Raw genomic sequence first — 17,587 nt, forward strand, 5'->3', positions numbered from 1 at the left:
GGGTCATGACTGAGCAGTGTCGGGCTCTGTCCTGGGCGTGGAATCTGCTTAAGATTCTCTCTCTCCCTCTCCTCATTTCCTCCTCCCCCTCTCTTTAAAAAAAAAGAAAGAAAGAAATCCATAAAATATATCAAATGGTGCCACTTCAGGCAAGGAAAGAGAAGTGGGAGGCACACAACTTTTGTTGTACTTAGCCAAAGGAGTACCTCAGAGCCCTTTATGTCTCTAATAAAAGGTTACTGGAGGCAGAGTATTCCCAGGGACATTTCTCCAATGTACGTTATCAGACAGAGTCCTTACTAAAGCAAAAAACTTTCAGAAAAGACCTCACCATTCCTTTGGTAAAATATTGTGTTTAACTCTATATATGGTTAAGTTGCAGAATGTTAGTAATTAATGAAGAAAAAAATAGTATCCGACTTCAGCTTGGAATTTCCTTTACCCTCCTTCCCGCTGACATAGTGAATCAGCCCTTATTCTACTAGATAACATTAATGACAATAAACTTATGTTCATGTTCTAGTTTCCTAAATGCGTTGAGAGAAACAAGCCCGTATTCTACCCAAAACCTCCTAAAACCTTCGCTCCTAACACTTCTTTAAATTCATGGGACCCTATTAGCTCTCTAAAAGAAGCCAACATACAAAGAAATCTTGAGAGGTCCCACTGGATCACTTCATACACTCACGATTTTACAGGTATGAGTTTACTTTAATCCAAGTAAAAAGAACAAAATTAGAATATCTGACAAATGCTGTTACAAGCTTGCATCTTCTAGTGTTTTTCCCTGTTTCTTAATCTAAGTACTAATAGAAGTTAGGGTGCATGGTAAGAAACTGGGAGGTAAAATTCATTTTCAATTTATTTGTTCTAATCATATTACAAAGAGAAATGGGTAAGTTTTTCTATAAAAGGTCATTTAACTGTCATCCTTCATTTCCTCTAACAAAGTAATAAGATGTGATGTTTCCATTAAGGTCTGGGGCCCATGAACCCCCTTGAACTGGATGATTACCATGAAAAGGAGGTAGCAGAGTTAACTGGACAGATAGGATTTGACCCAGAGCCTGTAAGTAATTGCAGTCAACTCTCAGTTACTTAGGGGGAAAGTATCCAGGTGTTAGGCTCCTTCTTGTTTTGCCACTTTTTCTTTGCTTCATGAGTAGTGGTGACCAAGCTAGCAAAGGGAAAATTTAACTCATCTTAGAAGTTAATTCTGAATTGATTTGAACCGGTTTGAATATCCTTGTCCACTATTTCAAAGAACAGGGCAGGTTTCTTTTCCTATTCACAGTGCTGGTGTTTTGTGTTTTTTTAAAACAGATTTTCTACTATGCTACTCTTCTAAAATTTACAAAGGAGTCAGTTTACAAATGTTTACCCTTTAATTTAATGAGATTCTTAATAAATTCTACAAATCCTTATAGATTTGTATATCTTGTACATTATCACTGCTTTTGAAGAGATAAAGGCTTCTTCCTGATACCCACAATAATTGAGAGTTGGCTGAATTACAATTGAAAGCCAATAAATTCTCTGCAAATATCAATACAGATTTCTTAACTGGTTATGTGAAATGGCCTGAAAGAAATGATTAAGCCCGTAGGGACAGAAATTACCATCTGTTGGCTTACTTATATACATGAAATAAAATGAAGTAATAGTACACATATATGTTGTTTTATTTAGGGCCTAGATTTTATCCTATAAAACTACAAAGTTTTTAAAACAAAATTAGTATTTTCAAAGATATAAATTGTGGAAAGACCCATAAAAAGTGACTGTAAGATATTTCAGTATGAACTCTTTTTAGACTGGACTCATTTATTTTACATTAGCTTCAGTATTTCCCAAGGTGATAAAAAAAAATCATAACACCTGAAGTAGTTCCACAGACTGTGCTTTATCATTCATAGAAGGGTTTTTTTCTTTATGTTTCACTGGCAGCAAATATTATCTAATACTAGAAAAACCCTATACTGACAAGAAGACACTCCTAAGTCCGTTTTGTTTCTAAATCCAAACTACAGTTACGATCTTCTCACCATTCTCATTTATATTATCTCTGCTATCAATTCCATCCTCACCATCCATCCATTCTTTTTTAGTTTTTCTTCAACATATTGTCATAAAAATTTTCAAACATACAGAATTTGAAATAATTTTGCAATTAACATCCATATATCCACCACCTAGATTCTACCATTAGCATTTTGCTATACTTCTTTTATCACATAATCTATCCATCTTTCCATCCCTCCAACCATCCATTAATACACTTAATGTTTTATGCCCTTCAGAGTAAATTGCAGACAACAGGATACTTCAGCCTTAAACATTCAGCACGCATATCATTAAACAGAGTTCAATTTGTTGCAGTTTTTCTTTTAAGGCAAAATACACATTCAATGAAATTGCACAAATTTTAAGTATACGTTCAGTGAGTTTTGACAAATGCACACTTTCGTTACCCAACCACCTACAGATATATTGAATATCATCCCAGAAAGTTTCTACATGCCCTTTCCTCATCAACTCCCCCATCTTCCTCCTGTCCCCCAACCACAGACATATGTCTATTAATAACCTTTTAAATACACACACTTTTGAAGTTACCAGACATGATTCACAATATTTGTAAAACATCTCAAAAAGCACAGATATGACTAGCTCCCCACACACCAGTGTTTCTCTAAGCAAAACACATCACTGGCCTCAGCATCACCCAAGATGCTTGTTAAAAAAGCAGATTCCTAAGTCTGAATGAACCTCTGAATCACAATCTCAGATGATCAAACTTAGGAATCTCATTTTCTCCCAGCTCCAAAGCTGATTCTGATTCAACCAAGGTTTAAGAACCCTTGGGTTGGGCAATAAGGAAGGCTTTCGCTGAGATTTAAATAACTGCACATAACTGTTAACATCATCTGTTGGGGATGGCAGAAGTCTTGCTCCTGAGATTCTTTCAATATCTCTGAAAGTTTGAAAGCAAAGAGTTCCTAGATGGAGGAATTTTTCTATAGCCAAGTAAAAATATCTATCCCCCTTTATCAGCAAAAACCAGTAGATGAGAAAAACATGTGTTTATTAGGGCACAAATGTCAATGTCTATAAATAAATAAATAAATATTGCAATATGCACTCCTACACCCATCCCATGTTTACTCAGTGAAAATGGGTATGAATTTTGACCTGACATTTGTAGCGATAAACTTAATAATGCCAGATTAACTGATTTTTTCCTTTTTATCCCACCACTACAGCAAGAAAAATTCCATCCTGTCTTAAAACCTCCCAGACCCTTGGAAGGACGAATTGCTCGACTGATTCAGAACCGACGTCCTCTGGAGGCTACTGTCCAGCAAAGACCACCTTCCTGTCCAGATTGTACCCCTAGGGTTTTGTGTACTTTTCATACCTTTGTACCCAGTTCTACAGAAATGATGGCACTTCGAGATAACACAGTGGCGGGTGTCACCCATAAAAAACAGGAAATTGAAGACAAGATTAAGCAAGAACAAAGCTTGCTATCTACCTATGCATCCCCACCTAGTTACTCAACAAAAGATCTGACTAACGTTTGTGACATAAAAACATTTCCAAAAATCACGGATACTAAAAAGATAGAAGATTTGTACTGGAGACAGCTGCCGTTAAAACCACAACATATACCATACTGTAATCCAAACCATTACATTCCATATGAGCGGTTTAAATCTGTCATACGTGACCACTGTACTATGTGTCAAAACTCTGTTAGCCTTAGTAAGCCTAGTATTTTAGAAAGTAAACCAGACTTGGAAGCTTTTGATTTAGACCATTTTTTAAGTAAGCGAGAAGAACAGATGTCCTTGAACACAGAAAACAACGAGGAAACAAGACCTATACTGGGTTGGATTCCTAGAGCTGGAGTGGCCAAGCCTCAGACTGACCTGCTGGAGCTTAAGAACTCTTTTTCAAAAACTGGTGCACAAAAACATTTCCATAAATCAGTTCTAGAAGACCATAAAGACCTCAGGGATAAGGAGTATTCAGGAATGAAACACCAATTCTATGGCCATAATTCCTATTATTTCTATAATTGAGATATTCATCCTTTCCTTCAAAACTCAGCTTCTTGCAAGGAAAGTAAAAATATAAAAGAACCTCTTCCATGTTGTTGGATTCTGTTTTCTAGAAGAGCCATGATGATCTTGCTAATGAAGTTTGTTTTCAGGAACTTAAGTTAGGATCTGGTCAGAGGAACCCAGAAAAGGGGATGTTCTTACTTCTTGAGAAGTTTAACAAATTCAATAAAATATTAGAACCAGAAAAATTTATAGTCTTTAATCTCATTTTCAAATTATACTCCAAGGAAATTTTCCAAAATCTTGAAAAACAATGTGTATGATAAAGTTTACATCATTGTTTTATAAAAATGAGTATTTGAAATTTATATGCCCAATAATTGACAGATGTCTATACAAACTATAGTACCCTAATAAAATAAATATGTGAACAATGTCCCCTTCTGTAAATGTTTGTACAAAATAACACCAAATACAAAAGACAAAACTCAGTTAACTGAGAGACAGCTCTATAAATTACATTAACTTAATTAATTAAATATACGGGCCCTTTTTTTATGTAAACATGTGGACAAAATAAATTGGTAGAAAAAAATGAAACCGAAAATGCTCTGCATGCACACATTCAAAGTTGGATGTTTCTTTTCCTTTAGCCCTCTGATAGAGAAACATAACCATTTCTTTCATGCAGGAAAAAAAATGATTTTATTGTGAAGATCTAACAACGGCTTTAATTAGTAACTGGTGAGTTCTAACTGTGGCAAGAAAGGATGGTGTCTTAGTCCGTTTGGGCTGCTAAAACAAAACACCATAAACTAGGTGGCTTACCAACAACACTTACTTCTCACAGTTCTAGACGGTAGGAAATCCAAGGTCATAGCACCGGCAGATTTGGTGTCAGCTTCCCACTGACCGCCAACTTCTCCCACCTCACATGGTGGAAGGGGCAAGGAATCTCTCTGGGCATCTTTTATGAGGGCACTAATCCCATTCATGAGGGATCCACCTTCATGAACTAACCACCTCCCAAAGGTCCTAATAAACTTTAGGGGTTAGGATTTCAGCATATGAATTTTAGGATGACATAAATATGCACATCATAGCAGATGGCTTGATATCAATTACTCTAAAGCCAAATATTTTTGGAAGTTGTCTACCAAGAGTTTGGCTAACCCTCAAATGCAAGTCAACTCATTTAATGAGCCAACAGGCACATTTTAGACATAGTTTATCATGGAAAGTTCATAAGGAATTTCTAAGGAGTATTTTGTTGAGATTTCTTTTAATTTTTATGTTTCATGACCATGTCATTTAATTACACCTCCTTTAAAACTATTCTGGACTACAATTATGGAATTTTTTCCAATCTCTATTTTAGAGCACTAGTTATAGTATAGTTAGAGCACTAGTATTGGGATATACAGGATGCAAAAAGTTACATGGTAAAATAATATTGGAGAAAACCGAGGGTAACAAAACCAATCCCATTACTTAATCACAGGATTCTCCATAGCCTTTAATATGAAACATATTTGGGAATGTGAGGGGGGGGCAGATATACACATTTCTCAAATTAATTTGATCTTTTTATCTTAGAGGTTATCATCAGACGACAATTCTGAAGAACTCTGGAAGATGCAATTCTGCAGTATAGGAATTGTGGGTTTTAATTGCACATTTTCCCCTGGGTTGCAGGGACATAGAATTGCATTAGGACCATGAGCATTCACTCCACCCACCTCTATGCAGGAGTGACACAGACTTCTCTTCACACATCTGTGTTAGCCACCCTTCTCAATACTCCTAAGAGGATGTCAGACCTACTCCTAACTCTCTGGTTGTTAAGGCCTTACTAGGTGACAGTGAATACCTACCCTCCAAGTATGCTCATCATAAGCTCAATTTTGAAAAATATTTATGGAGTCTTCCAGATTAAGATATATTGAATCCATGTATTTAATCTCACTCTAAAAAGCACATTAAAACTTTGGTAAATTATTTTGGTTTTTTACTGTATTTTTTTGTTTGTTTTATCCTATACACAAAACTATAAACCAGCCAGGTCAGTAAGGGGAATAGCGCCAAGACATTAGGAATATCTTGGAAAGGAGATAAATGAAAGATAGATCCTAACTAGCTGAAGACACTAAGAACTCTAAACCGGCAGTGGGGAAAACAGCCTGATTTACACAGCAGACTCCTCAAAAGGTTTAGGAAATCAGTACCTAGAGCTTCTGGGTCTGGAGTAAAGGCCAGGGGTGGGGTTGGAGTGAGACATTGCTAAATAAGGAAGACTGGACAAAAGCTAAGACACAGCTGGCTCCCTAGACCCTCTCCCTGCCCTGTCTCACTCCACAGTGCTAGGCAATTTCCCTCACCCTGGCAGAAGTCCAGAGGATAATTTTCTGAAGAAGGGTAAAACAGGATTTCTGGCATGGAGAATACCAGGCATAGCTGAGAACTGGATGCTGTTCTGAAACCAGGAGGAATAAGTACTTGGATCAGTCAGGTCCCAGCAGGAAACAGACCCTTGTCAAAGGATTCCACTAAGAGGAGTTTAGTAAAGGAACAATTTACAAAGATGTGGGCAGGGTTAAGGGAACCTCCAATAGTGAGGCAGCCAGGAACCAGCAACAGCAAGAAGCCTTACCACTCCCAACCCTTTAGTAGGAGAGGTGAGGGTCCAGTATTACAGTGCCTCCCACTAATATACCCAACCAGAAGCCAGAGAGCAAGGAGACTCAGGTGATGTAGTCCTTAGATACCAATGTACTAAGGCAAAGAAAGGTGGAAAATGGATATAGACAGGCAAGAAGAAAATAACCAGAACAGTGATCTTATAAATACCAACTCCTCAGTGCTGAGACATGCAGCTTCCTTCCACACTAGGCTTCCAGAAAACTGACAAATATCAGCTCTCCAGGAGAGAGAGAATTCATAGCTGAGGCTGAACAAGGCTACACACTGCCCTCTTATTTTATTTTAGTTCTCATATTAAAAGTGTCCTTTGGGGGTGGGGGGGCACCTGGTGGCTCAGTTGGTTATGCATCTGCCTTCAGCTCAGGTCATGATCCCAGGGTCCTGGGATAGAGCCCCACATTGAGTTCCACAATGGGCTCCTTGCTCAGTGGGGAGCCTGCTTCTCCCTCTGCCTGCCACTCCACCTGCTTGTGCTCGCTCTCTCTCTGACAAATAAATAAATCTTTAAAAATAAATTTTAAAAAAGTATCCTTTTCAGTCTACTTCGTGCCATGTTTTTCACATTTTTCTATCTTTTGTTGGTAATTTTGCTGTTTAAGATGGTCCTCAAGCATAGTGCTGAAGTGCTGTCTAATATCCCTAAGAGCAAGAAGTCTTTGATGTGCTTTACAGAGAAAATGTTTGTTAGATGCGCTTCATTCAGACATGAGTTCTTACACTTGACACCAAAAATGTGATACATAAAAGAAAAAACTTGATGAAGTGGACTTCATCAAACTTAAAAATTTTGCTGTGTGAAAGAGCCTGTTAAGAGGATGAAAAGCTATGCCACGGACTGGGAGAAAATAGTTTGTAAACCACATATCTAACAAAGGACAAACATCCAGAATACAAGATTAAGCAAGAACAGGGGCGCCTGGGTGGCTCAGTTGGTTAAGCGTCTGCCTTCGGCTCAGGTCATGATCCCGGGGTCCTGGGATCGAGTCCCACATCGGGCTCCCGGCTCAGCGGGGAGCCTGCTTCTCCCTCTGACCCTCTCCCCTCTCATGCTGTTTCTCTCTCGCTCGCTCTCTAAAAAATAAATAAAATCTTAAAAAAAAAAAAAAAGATTAAGCAAGAACAAAGCTTGCTATCTACCTATGCATCCCCACCTCATTACCCAACAAAAGATCTAACATTTGTGACATAAAAACATTTCCAAAAATCACGGATACTAAAAAGATGAAGATCTGTACTGGAGACAGCTGGCGTTAAAACCCCAACCACACTGTAACCCGAACCATTACATTCTGTATGAGCAGTTTAAATCTGTCATACGTGACCACCGTACTGTGTTTTTTTCTGATTTATATGCCACAGTTATGTATATATATATATTTTTTCTAATATTAATGTACACTTTTTATTGTATTAAAATGGTCTGACAATAAAAAAGCTGCTTATGGAATACTGTTATGTTAAACTTTACTTTCAGGGTGTTAAATCCTTAGAATTAAGGTTTCCCCAGAAAAAGATTAATGGAAACATCAATTGCTTTTCAGACTTGATAGCTGCTGCTTCAAAGGTGGTTTTACACAAACACTAAATTAAAAAAAAAACAAAAAACTTTAGAACACAATGAAATGCTTTTATTTCGGTATGCATCTATATCTCAGCATTTAGTGGTCCTGAACAGAAAAGTGGAAAAACGCAGCAATTTGCCAGCGAGTCAAGCCCACCAGTTTCAGGGATCTGCTGTGCAAACTGAGTTCCTTCTTAATCTCTGCTGAGGACCATGAGAAACAGCAGCACCAAAACCAAAATATGCACCAAATTCAAGGTTCTTTTTGTCCCAGTTGTCAGATTCCAAACTAGACTCAAATGGATTGCAAGATTACCAAATGAGAACCCTGTTTAAAACTTCTTCAAGTTTTAAAAGTAAAAGCAATTACAGGAAAAGAAAACAATTCATTCAGAGGGATTGTGTGTGCTTGCTTACAGGTGTCTTCTGTGGCCTTTCTCCAAGTTTCACCACCAAGAATTTTGAGAGCTGGAAGGTCTGAGTACCCCTGGGTGACTGTTCTTTTCACTTTATCAAAACCTGAGCTAAAAAACTGCCATCAGGGGTGCCTGGGTGGCTCAGTTGCTTAAGCGGCTGCCTTCAGCTCAGGTCATGATCCCACGGTCCTGGGAATCGAACCTGCGTCGGGGAGCTCCCTGCTTAGCGAGAGCCTGCTTCTCCCTCTCCCTCTGCCTGCCGCCCTGCCTATGCTCTCTATCAAATAAATAAAATCTTAAAAAAAAAAAAAAAAAAACTGCCATCAGTTGATGATGACAGCAGAGGGTAGCAGGGCTGAGGACCCAATATTCATTCCCAGGCTGGTGGAGTAAATGCGGTTCCAAAACTAAATGAAGGAAGTCAGAAGCTCTTTCCAACCTTACCTGATGGCTCTGGCCAAAGCAAGGAAGTATCATGAAAAGTGTTGGGTTGTGATGGTACAAAAAGAGCTGTTAGGAGGAAGAAGGAAAAAGCAGTACCCCTTGATTAAGGTGGGGGAGAAGATATGGGGAAAGCCCTGAATTCCTCACCAAAGGCCAATTTCAGAGGGGAGCAGAGGGGGTTACAATCTGTTTTGGCCAAGAGTGGTAGTGGGAAGTGAAGAAAGGACAATGGCTAGGAAGGGAGAGAGCATCATTTAAGACTTAAGAAAAAGAAACCAGGGGTGCAGATGGAGTCCCTCCGCCCACCCATCAGTAGTCCCACAGGTTGTGACCTGAAACCTCACCTACTCTAGCAAGCCACCCCAGCTGGAGGGCTGTTGCAAGGAGGGAGGGAGGGAGAAGGGTAGAAGGCAGAGAACCCAGGCCATGTAATCAGCAGCAAGGTGATTATGTGATGTGTCTTTTCATAGTTGACTCAGATGTGCCCCATTGGTTATGGGAATCAATTTAAATATACTTTCTTGATCCCACAAGTTCAAGTATGTGGACAGTAGTTTCACTTGACAGGATGATTTGTTATACCACAACTTACATATTTCAAATGGGCAAAAAATTAGTATCGTTTACAGTATCTTAAGATAAACTGCCTTTGAATGGGAGCGTCCTTCCCAGTATTTTGAGGTTTTTAAGACGTTACCTAGAAAATATACTACTATGGAAAATGAAGACTGCTTAAATCGAAGTGGGGGGCAGGGAGGGGGTCGTGTGGTTTTTCTTTTTGATTAATTGCTGTAATACTGTCCTTTGGGCGGCTGAGAGTTTCATGTTTTCTTTAGACATCATTAGGTGCCAGAGCTCTTCCGGGACAACTTTAATGCTATATGAATCCTGACATTTTGCTAGGACTGATATGGCTCTTGGCTCCACCACTCCATTAGAACTATTAACTCCATTCACATTAATTTTTGTTACAAATCTTACAAAAGGGGGGGGTCTTCTGGGTATTTAGGACCACATTCTATTTTTAGGCTGTATGTGCAGTTTTCATAAATTGTTCTTGGAGGCCCAATTATCATCCCTGGCCATCTTGTAAGTGTCATGACATCACATCTTCCAGACGCCAGCTAACTGTGCCATCTCCTACTCCTTTCTGGCCTCCTTCCAGTTCTTCCAACAGTCTAACATTGCAGGGGACTTTTACTCCCAAGTCAATCGTGGCTGCCATCTTGCATTGCTCTGTATATATTTCAGCTACAAAAGACATTACCATTATTTGAACAATGTCCATTAGATTCAACGATGTATTTACCTATTTTGTTGCTCTTGATTTTTTCTTTCATCTTTGATCTCTTAATCTGTAATACTCCTTTTGTATAAAAAACACCTTTTAGAATTTCCTTCATTGTGGATATGCTGTAACAAACTCAGTTTTTGTTTGAAATGTCTTTCTTTCTTTCTTTCTTAAGAAATATTTTGCCAGATAAAGAATTTGACAGTTATTTTCTTCCAGTACATTGAGAATATCCATATACAGACCTCTGGCTTCCGCTATTGATGTAAAGAACTCAGTGGTCAGTCTGAGTTCTTTGAATGTCAGTATTTCTCTCAATTTGCTTTTACATTATTACTGTCTTTGTCTTTAGTTTTTTTACTGTATTAGGAATTATTTGGTTTCTTAAACCTATGGACTGGTATCTTTCACTCAAATACTGCTTCTACCCCTTCTCTCTTCTCTTCTTCTGGGACTCCACTTAAAAGTATATTATAGGGACGCCTGGGTGGCTCAGTCCATTAAGTGTCTGCCTTTGGCTCAGGTCATGATCCCAGGGTCCTGGGATCGAGTCCCGCATCGGGCTCCCTGCTCCGCGGGGAGCCTGCTTCTCCCTCTGCCTCTGCATCTCTCTCTCTGTCTCTCATGAATGGATAAATAAAATCTTTAAAAAAAAATTTTTTTTTAATAATAAAAAAAATTTAAAAATTAAAAAAAAAGTATATTATATATTGTCTCAGTATCCTCTTCATTTTGGTTATTTTTCAGTTCTAGAATTTCTATTTGATTCTTCTTCAAATCCGCTATGTTATTGTCTACAAATTAGCTTTGGCCTTTTTTAAAATATGCCTGGTTGGGGCACCCGGGTGGGGTGGTTCAGTCGGTTAAGTGTCTGCCTTCTGCTCAGGAAGGGTCCTGGGATAGAGCCCCGAGTGGGCTCTCAGCTCAGCAGCAGCCTGCTTCTCCCTCTCCCTGCAGCTCCCCCTGCTTGTACTCTCTCTCTCTCTGTCAAATAAAATCTTTAAAAAAAAAAAAATATCTGCCTGGTTGTTTTTGATAGTCTCTTCTTCATTGCAAACGCTTTTGTTTTCTGCTTTGTCCAAATGTTTTAAATGTCATTTCATATTACCCATTCAAGAGGTAAATAAAAAATTTTCTCTGTTTTTAAAGGAAAATGACACCATTTTCTCGTTTCCCTCTTCTAGGACTGTTTCCTTTGAAAATCCAAAAAAAAAAGAAAATCCAAAAGGCCAAAGTCCTCACTCCAGCCTTTTAAGAACGTAAAAGATTCTCTCAGTGGTCTGGGCTTTATTCCTTTTGGTATGTAAACACCTAGGAAGACAGAGCTTCACCTTAGGAGCTTAAAGTAGGTGTATCTACTTGTTTCTAGGGAAAATAAGTTTTATTATTCTTTTGGATGAGGAAAACTAATTAAACAAATGGCTACCCCAATTCCTGAGTGAACTTAGGGTGAGAGAATGTGAAAAAAACAAAAACTCAACCAAGAAGGATCTGGCCACAAACTGTGATGACAGTCCTCCTACAGAAAACTGGTTACCATTAATCCAAATACTAAGCAATAATTGTGCTGCCAAAAGGGAAACAGGCTACTATTGATCCTAAAGCCTCAGGTTTGTTACATGCTAGCTAAAAACTGCATGGTATAAAAGCATTATAATTAATTTAGCTGTATAAACCGTGTGAAATTTTATTCTGATTGGGTAGTTCCTTGTGAACTACCTATATACAACCACTTTATTGTACTTAACTCAATAATGAACAAACTTACTTTCATAACATAGTAAAGTGAGGAGACATCTCTTTCTTGGTAACTTTCTTACTTCCCCAATGATATCTAATAATTCCAACTCCTATGGCCCTTTGTGGGTGTAATTTTGCTCCTTGTTGTTTTTCATAATGATCTCATGCCTAGCATTTCTTAAGTGCGGGAATCCTGAGAGCCTGGGTTAAAATAGTCCTTTGCAGATTTATGTTTGCTTCTCAGACACCTGAACACACTGCCCATCCACAACTACTGTGTTAATTTTTCAGCTAGAGGTTTCCCAGACCATGCAGGTAGAGTAAAATCAAACCCTAAAACTGCATGAGGGCCAACCTGCAGTTACGAATTCTCAGGGAACACTTTTTCCTTCCACTCAGTACCTACCAATGATGTGGGAAACAAAGGCAGAAGAAAAATTATTAAATTTCCTTACTACCTACAGCCCACTGACAAGTCCTTGAAACAGGCAGAGTGACAGTCCTCTAGGGACTCAACTGCCTCAATGTTAATACTTTGCTAAGTGCAAAAGACAACCCTAGCCCCACCCCCACCCCCAGGATCCTGTAAATCTACTTAACATATAAAAACTCCTTTAGAAACTTCCTTTATCTCTAAATCCCCCAAGATACGTGTTGGCAATCACCCCAAACCCAAGCATATGGCCCACTGATATACATCTGAAGGGTCTCATGACTAAGGTTTTATTAACGGTAATAAATGACCTTTTCCCAACAATAGCTAGCCCCCTCAAGGTCCTGGAAACCTCGCTTCCAAATTCCTTAGAGACTTACGCTATCCCTACACCCCCACCCAACTTGAAAGTATATAATGGGCCGCTCCTCATGACCCCGATGCAGCTCTTTCTGCCCCCGGGTCCTGTCCCCGTGCTTTAATAAAACCACCTTTTTGCACCAAAGACATCTCAGGAATTCTTTGTTGGTCATCAGCTTCAAACCCTAATGTTCTTTCCTACATCATCTAAGGCCAAGCCAGACAAGACTAACCTGGTTCTTCCCTTTGCTGGTGAACAGACTGTTATTTTATCCTTTGGATTCAAGTGTTTCAGCATTATGCAGGGGTCTCAGCCGAGCTTATTTCCTCACCCCCTTACTCTCACCTTTTATGAGCTTTACTTTCATTCTGCTGAGCTGCTGCTAAAGCCTAAAGTTCTTTTATTTCAGCAAAAGTCCCCAGGGTGGCCCTAAAGTCAGCTGAAGCTTACCCTGTTCATTTTCAGTTCTTGTTCCCCACCTCACCCCTGCCTCTAACCTGATTTCTCTTACTTTCTTGTGACCTTGTTAAATGTTTTGATCTGGAGGGAGGGTATCTTATTAGATCTTTTTTATCCAGGGTCTTTAAAAATATGGCATCCAGGGGGGCCTGGGTGGCTCAGTCGTTAAGCGTCTGCCTTCAGCTCGGGTCATGATCCCAGGGTCCTGAGATTGAGCCCCGCATCCGGCTCCCTGCTCCACGGGAAGCCTGCTTCTCCTTCTCCCACTCCCCCTGCTTGTGTTCCCTCTCTCGCTATGTCTCTCTCTGTCAAATAAATAAATAAAATCTTAAAAAAAAAAAATGGCATCCATTATGTTGGTAGAAGGAAATATCTAAGACATTTGCTTTATAATAGCTCTACCCCTTACCAGCCACTATCAAACCTATGGGATAAGATGGAAGTAGACAGAACAGATACTACATAGAATAAAAAACAGAATATTATTGTTCTCAACTAATTCTCTCAGGTATCTTGAGTAAACTGTAAGTACTATGTGTCTCTTCCAAACGTGAATACATAGATATTATAAAACATAATTTACGGTATCTGCTTTACTAAAGGAATGTGTCAAGTATTTACTCTTGCTGTTACTTTTTTCCTCATCTTCCCATTACTTTCAGTAACAAAACTCTTTATCCACAATGTCCTTAATTAAAAGTATTAAGAACTTCTGTTTTCTATTCTCCCCTTCATGGGAATAAATTTTAAATGATATCAATCAATTCACTGGGCCAAGTGATTTAATGCTACATCTATACGATCTGCAGTACCAGCACAATGCTGATACTCCCCATGAGTCAACTCCCCTATGAACAAAGACAGTAACTTCTGATATAACAAACACAACAGATTTTGATAGAACTATACCTGTTTAAGGACCACGTATTTCTTGGAGGGATATGGGTGAGAATATCAGTACTTGGCTTCCGAAGTACAAGTTAAATTTGCAAGGTGTTGCTAAGCTTGGTCTCTTAAAAACTTGGTTAGCCAAATAAGCCTACTTCAGGAGTACACCCAAATGCTATCTTGGTCGCTTCCAAAAGCCACAGCAGATCTTGAATAGTGTGATTTCTGCTGTTTCACAGCACCCTTTTGTGGCAGTAGCGTGTGCAATTAGAGAGGAGGGAACTGGAAATCAGGACACAGAAAACAAAATAATCCAGTTATATGGAGAGATGGGTGGTCTGGAGCAGTTATCATAGTACCAGTGATTTGGAAGGGGTGTAAGGCAATAGTATCTATTGCTTAAATTGGGGGCAGGACAAAGATTGCTAGAATGTAAGCTCCACCAGAGAAAGAGTCCTCAATGATTTATTTACTCCAGGTACATAATATGCATTCAATAAACCTTTGACTGAATATGGCAGTGCTAGAATATGGGAGGAAAAATTCATTCACAATTTGGGGGCTGAATCAGAGGGACAAGGGAGTCCAGAAGAAGCCTGCCAGTGGAACTGAGTATGTCTGGAAAGGGAGCTAGTTCTGGAGGAAAAGTACACCTGGAAGCTGTGGTATCAAACCTGCTTTCTCACGACCCCAACCACATTCTCTTACTGGAACATGTCATTCAACCTAGGTTGGATGAGACGCAAATCCTCTCTAGATTTCCAACAATTCTCTAACCATGTAAAAATGTTTCTTCCTAATGTAGCCTATAAATCCTCCTTGTTCCGTACATAAACGCAAGGGAGAGACGGGTGTCGGCACAAAAGCCGGCAAGTGTGCGGCCAGAGCTACAATCCAGTTTCTGCCGCAGCTGCAGCACCTTCCCCATTCCCCAGTCTTGGGGCGTCCATCAAGGGGAGATTTGAAACATGACTTAAAGTGGAAGGCGAAACAAGAACATGTCGGGAGCTCGGGTCCAACTCTTAAAATTCCTGGTTCCAGGGTATCCATTTTGGGTGCGGCTGGCGCCAGCCGTGAACCATCACAGAAACTGGTAAAGGTCGCCAGCTGAAGGCACGGTAGCCAGGAGACCTCTACGTGCGTAGAGTTGGGGCGTTCCCCCCGGGCAGGCAAAACGCCCCCCTCAAAGCGCATTACGTCAACTAGCACAAGAGCCGTTACCTTTGCAGGATAACGCCCTCCATCCACCACGCGACTCCGCTCCACCCTCCCCTTGGGTACACGCATGCACACAAGGGCAAAACGGTGATGTCAGCCCTTCCCGGCACCACCTCGTTGTCGTACATCCAATGGCCTGTCGTAACTGCCGTCAAGAGAGCAGAAGGGCACTCACGCGATACCCCCTACCCTGCTAGCCGGCATACGTGCAGGTCGTTGACGCAGGCCCTGGAGACTGAAGCCAATGAGGAGCGGTGACGTTACTACGTATTAGGGGGCGCCGCCGCACGTCCCGCTGCGAGTGGACGGAGAGAGTTCGGTTGCACCAACACCGGTACTTACGTGCGGACCGGCGTGTCCTTGGACTTAGAGAGCGGGACGTCCGGCTTGCGAGTGGGTACCTTGGTTTCGCGCGCGACAAAAGAGCGGTGAGCGCGCGGCGCGGGGGCCGCAGCGGGCTGCAAGCCGAGCACGGGGGCGCGCGACTGGTTGAAGAGTGCGCGGGCAGGCGGAGGCCAGCGCCGGCTTCTGCGGGTGGGGCCCACGAGTCACGACCCCAGCTTGTGGTCAGCCAGAACCCGGTGGGCTACGGCTTGAGGTGGGGCGGAACCCCATCTAAGTCGGGGAATGGACTTGTTCAGGGTCCTGAAAGCCCGGAGGAGACCTTGTTGCAATACGACTGAGACCCATAGTTCTCGTAGTCGGGGTTGAGGGGCTGTGGAAGTGACAAGACTTCCCGAGATAAGGGCGGGAAGGTGAGGGACGGCGCGTAGCGCCTCACGTTCTCCTTCAAAGGGAGCAAAAACTGCTGCTCCTCCAAAAAGGGGTTATTTTTCTTCTGGGTCACCTGTCGCTTTTCCCCTTAACCTGCCTAGGCATCTCGGGAAGGTAGGTTTCATCAGTTTTCTTGAAATCGGCCTAATTGGGTGATCTCGTGGTTGACTTCTGAGATCCAAACTGGAGGATGGGGGTCCTTGGGAAACCTCGCAGCCCACCACTGCCCTCCCACCCACACAGCAAGGCAGTTTATAGTGACCTGAGCAGGCTGGATCAAGCACGACTTCTGTTTTTTTAAAACGTATTCTGACTTCTCAGAAGTGGCTTCAATTTGTAGTATGAGTAAATAATTAGGCTTTCTTGAAGGTTGACATTTTGGTAGTTTTGGTTTAATGTAATCATGGTTTTCAACTTACTCAGAGTTGTGACTTTCTGTGACCTTGACCTCAACTTTTGAATTAGAACTAGGTTCCCACTTGGCTTACTTGGGGTTTAATTCCATCACTTGAGCACACATAGATGTGTATTTCAGGAATTTCTCCTTTCACCTAGTGGTTTTGGTACTAAAGAGTGTGTTGCAAGTGTACGGAGTAAAACAAGATTCATCCTGGTACTTACATCCTAGATGTGCAGTGGATTAGTAATTAAGTCACTAGACTGACCACTGATTGGTTTCCATTGGATTTTTACGTGGAAGAAAAAGGTAATAAATGGAGTCTTTCATTTTTTAGATTTAAAAAATGGGTGATGTTGAGAAGGGCAAGAAGATTTTTGTTCAGAAGTGTGCCCAATGCCATACCGTGGAAAAGGGAGGCAAGCACAAGACTGGGCCAAATCTCCATGGTTTATTTGGCCGAAAGACAGGTCAGGCCCCTGGATTTTCTTACACGGATGCCAACAAGAACAAAGGTAAGGGGCTGGGGGCTGGGGTCAGTTTTGAAATAACAGAAGCACAAATTGCATGGATATAATAACCAATGGTGAGACCTTTATCGAGAGTGTAAAATACTTAACAATACATCCCTCCTTGTTTAGGCATCACCTGGGGAGAAGAGACACTGATGGAGTATTTGGAGAATCCCAAGAAGTACATCCCTGGAACAAAAATGATCTTCGCTGGCATTAAGAAGACAGGGGAAAGAGCAGACTTGATAGCTTATCTCAAAGTAGCTACTAAGGAGTAATAGTTGGCTATTGCCTTATTTATTGCAAAACAAAAGTGTCTCATGACT

The 17,587-nt window shown here is 40.8% G+C and overlaps 2 protein-coding genes, 1 long non-coding RNA gene and 1 pseudogene across 6 annotated transcripts in view; 2 read left to right on the forward strand and 2 right to left on the reverse strand.

The window, feature by feature from the left end:
* SPMIP4 (sperm microtubule inner protein 4) overlaps positions 1-4,085 on the forward strand; it is a 36,392-nt gene extending 32,307 nt beyond the window's left edge. Inside the window, exons 7-9 of one of the 2 annotated variants that reach the window (XM_006748854.2) lie at positions 524-698; positions 978-1,069; positions 3,264-4,085. In XM_006748854.2, coding sequence (XP_006748917.2) covers positions 524-698; positions 978-1,069; positions 3,264-4,085 — 1,089 coding nt within the window. Of the gene's footprint in view, positions 1-523; positions 699-977; positions 1,070-3,263 lie in introns of those variants that run through there. The other variant, XR_014139285.1, reaches the window with a different exon arrangement.
* The window catches only part of LOC115937609 (uncharacterized), a 438,489-nt gene extending 422,790 nt beyond the window's left edge, over positions 1-15,699 (reverse strand). Inside the window, exon 1 of one of the 2 annotated variants that reach the window (XR_014139292.1) lies at positions 15,582-15,699. This is a non-coding gene — a long non-coding RNA (uncharacterized LOC115937609). The remainder of the gene's footprint in view (positions 1-15,581) is intronic. The other variant, XR_014139291.1, reaches the window with a different exon arrangement.
* Positions 9,495-11,822, reverse strand: LOC145716534 (ubiquitin-conjugating enzyme E2 variant 1 pseudogene; annotated as a pseudogene).
* A 152-nt stretch (positions 15,700-15,851) lies between the features above and the next one.
* On the forward strand, positions 15,852-17,574 carry CYCS (cytochrome c, somatic). Of its 2 annotated transcripts, none has more exons than XM_031031167.2 (3): positions 15,852-15,971; positions 17,087-17,264; positions 17,391-17,574. In XM_031031167.2, the coding sequence occupies exons 2-3, from the start codon at positions 17,096-17,098 to the stop codon at positions 17,537-17,539; spliced, it is 318 nt and encodes a 105-aa protein (XP_030887027.1). In that variant the 5' UTR covers positions 15,852-15,971; positions 17,087-17,095; the 3' UTR covers positions 17,540-17,574. The 2 variants fall into 2 exon arrangements, with proteins under 2 accessions (XP_030887027.1, XP_006736332.1); XM_006736269.3 differs by having other exon boundaries at positions 15,877-16,006.
* The last annotated feature ends 13 nt before the right edge of the window (positions 17,575-17,587 follow it).

The sequence above is a fragment of the Leptonychotes weddellii genome, chromosome 12 (genome assembly GCF_054177405.1).
Source record: "Leptonychotes weddellii isolate Sample4059 chromosome 12, ASM5417740v2, whole genome shotgun sequence".
In the NCBI taxonomy this organism is placed as follows: Eukaryota; Metazoa; Chordata; class Mammalia; order Carnivora; family Phocidae; genus Leptonychotes; species Leptonychotes weddellii.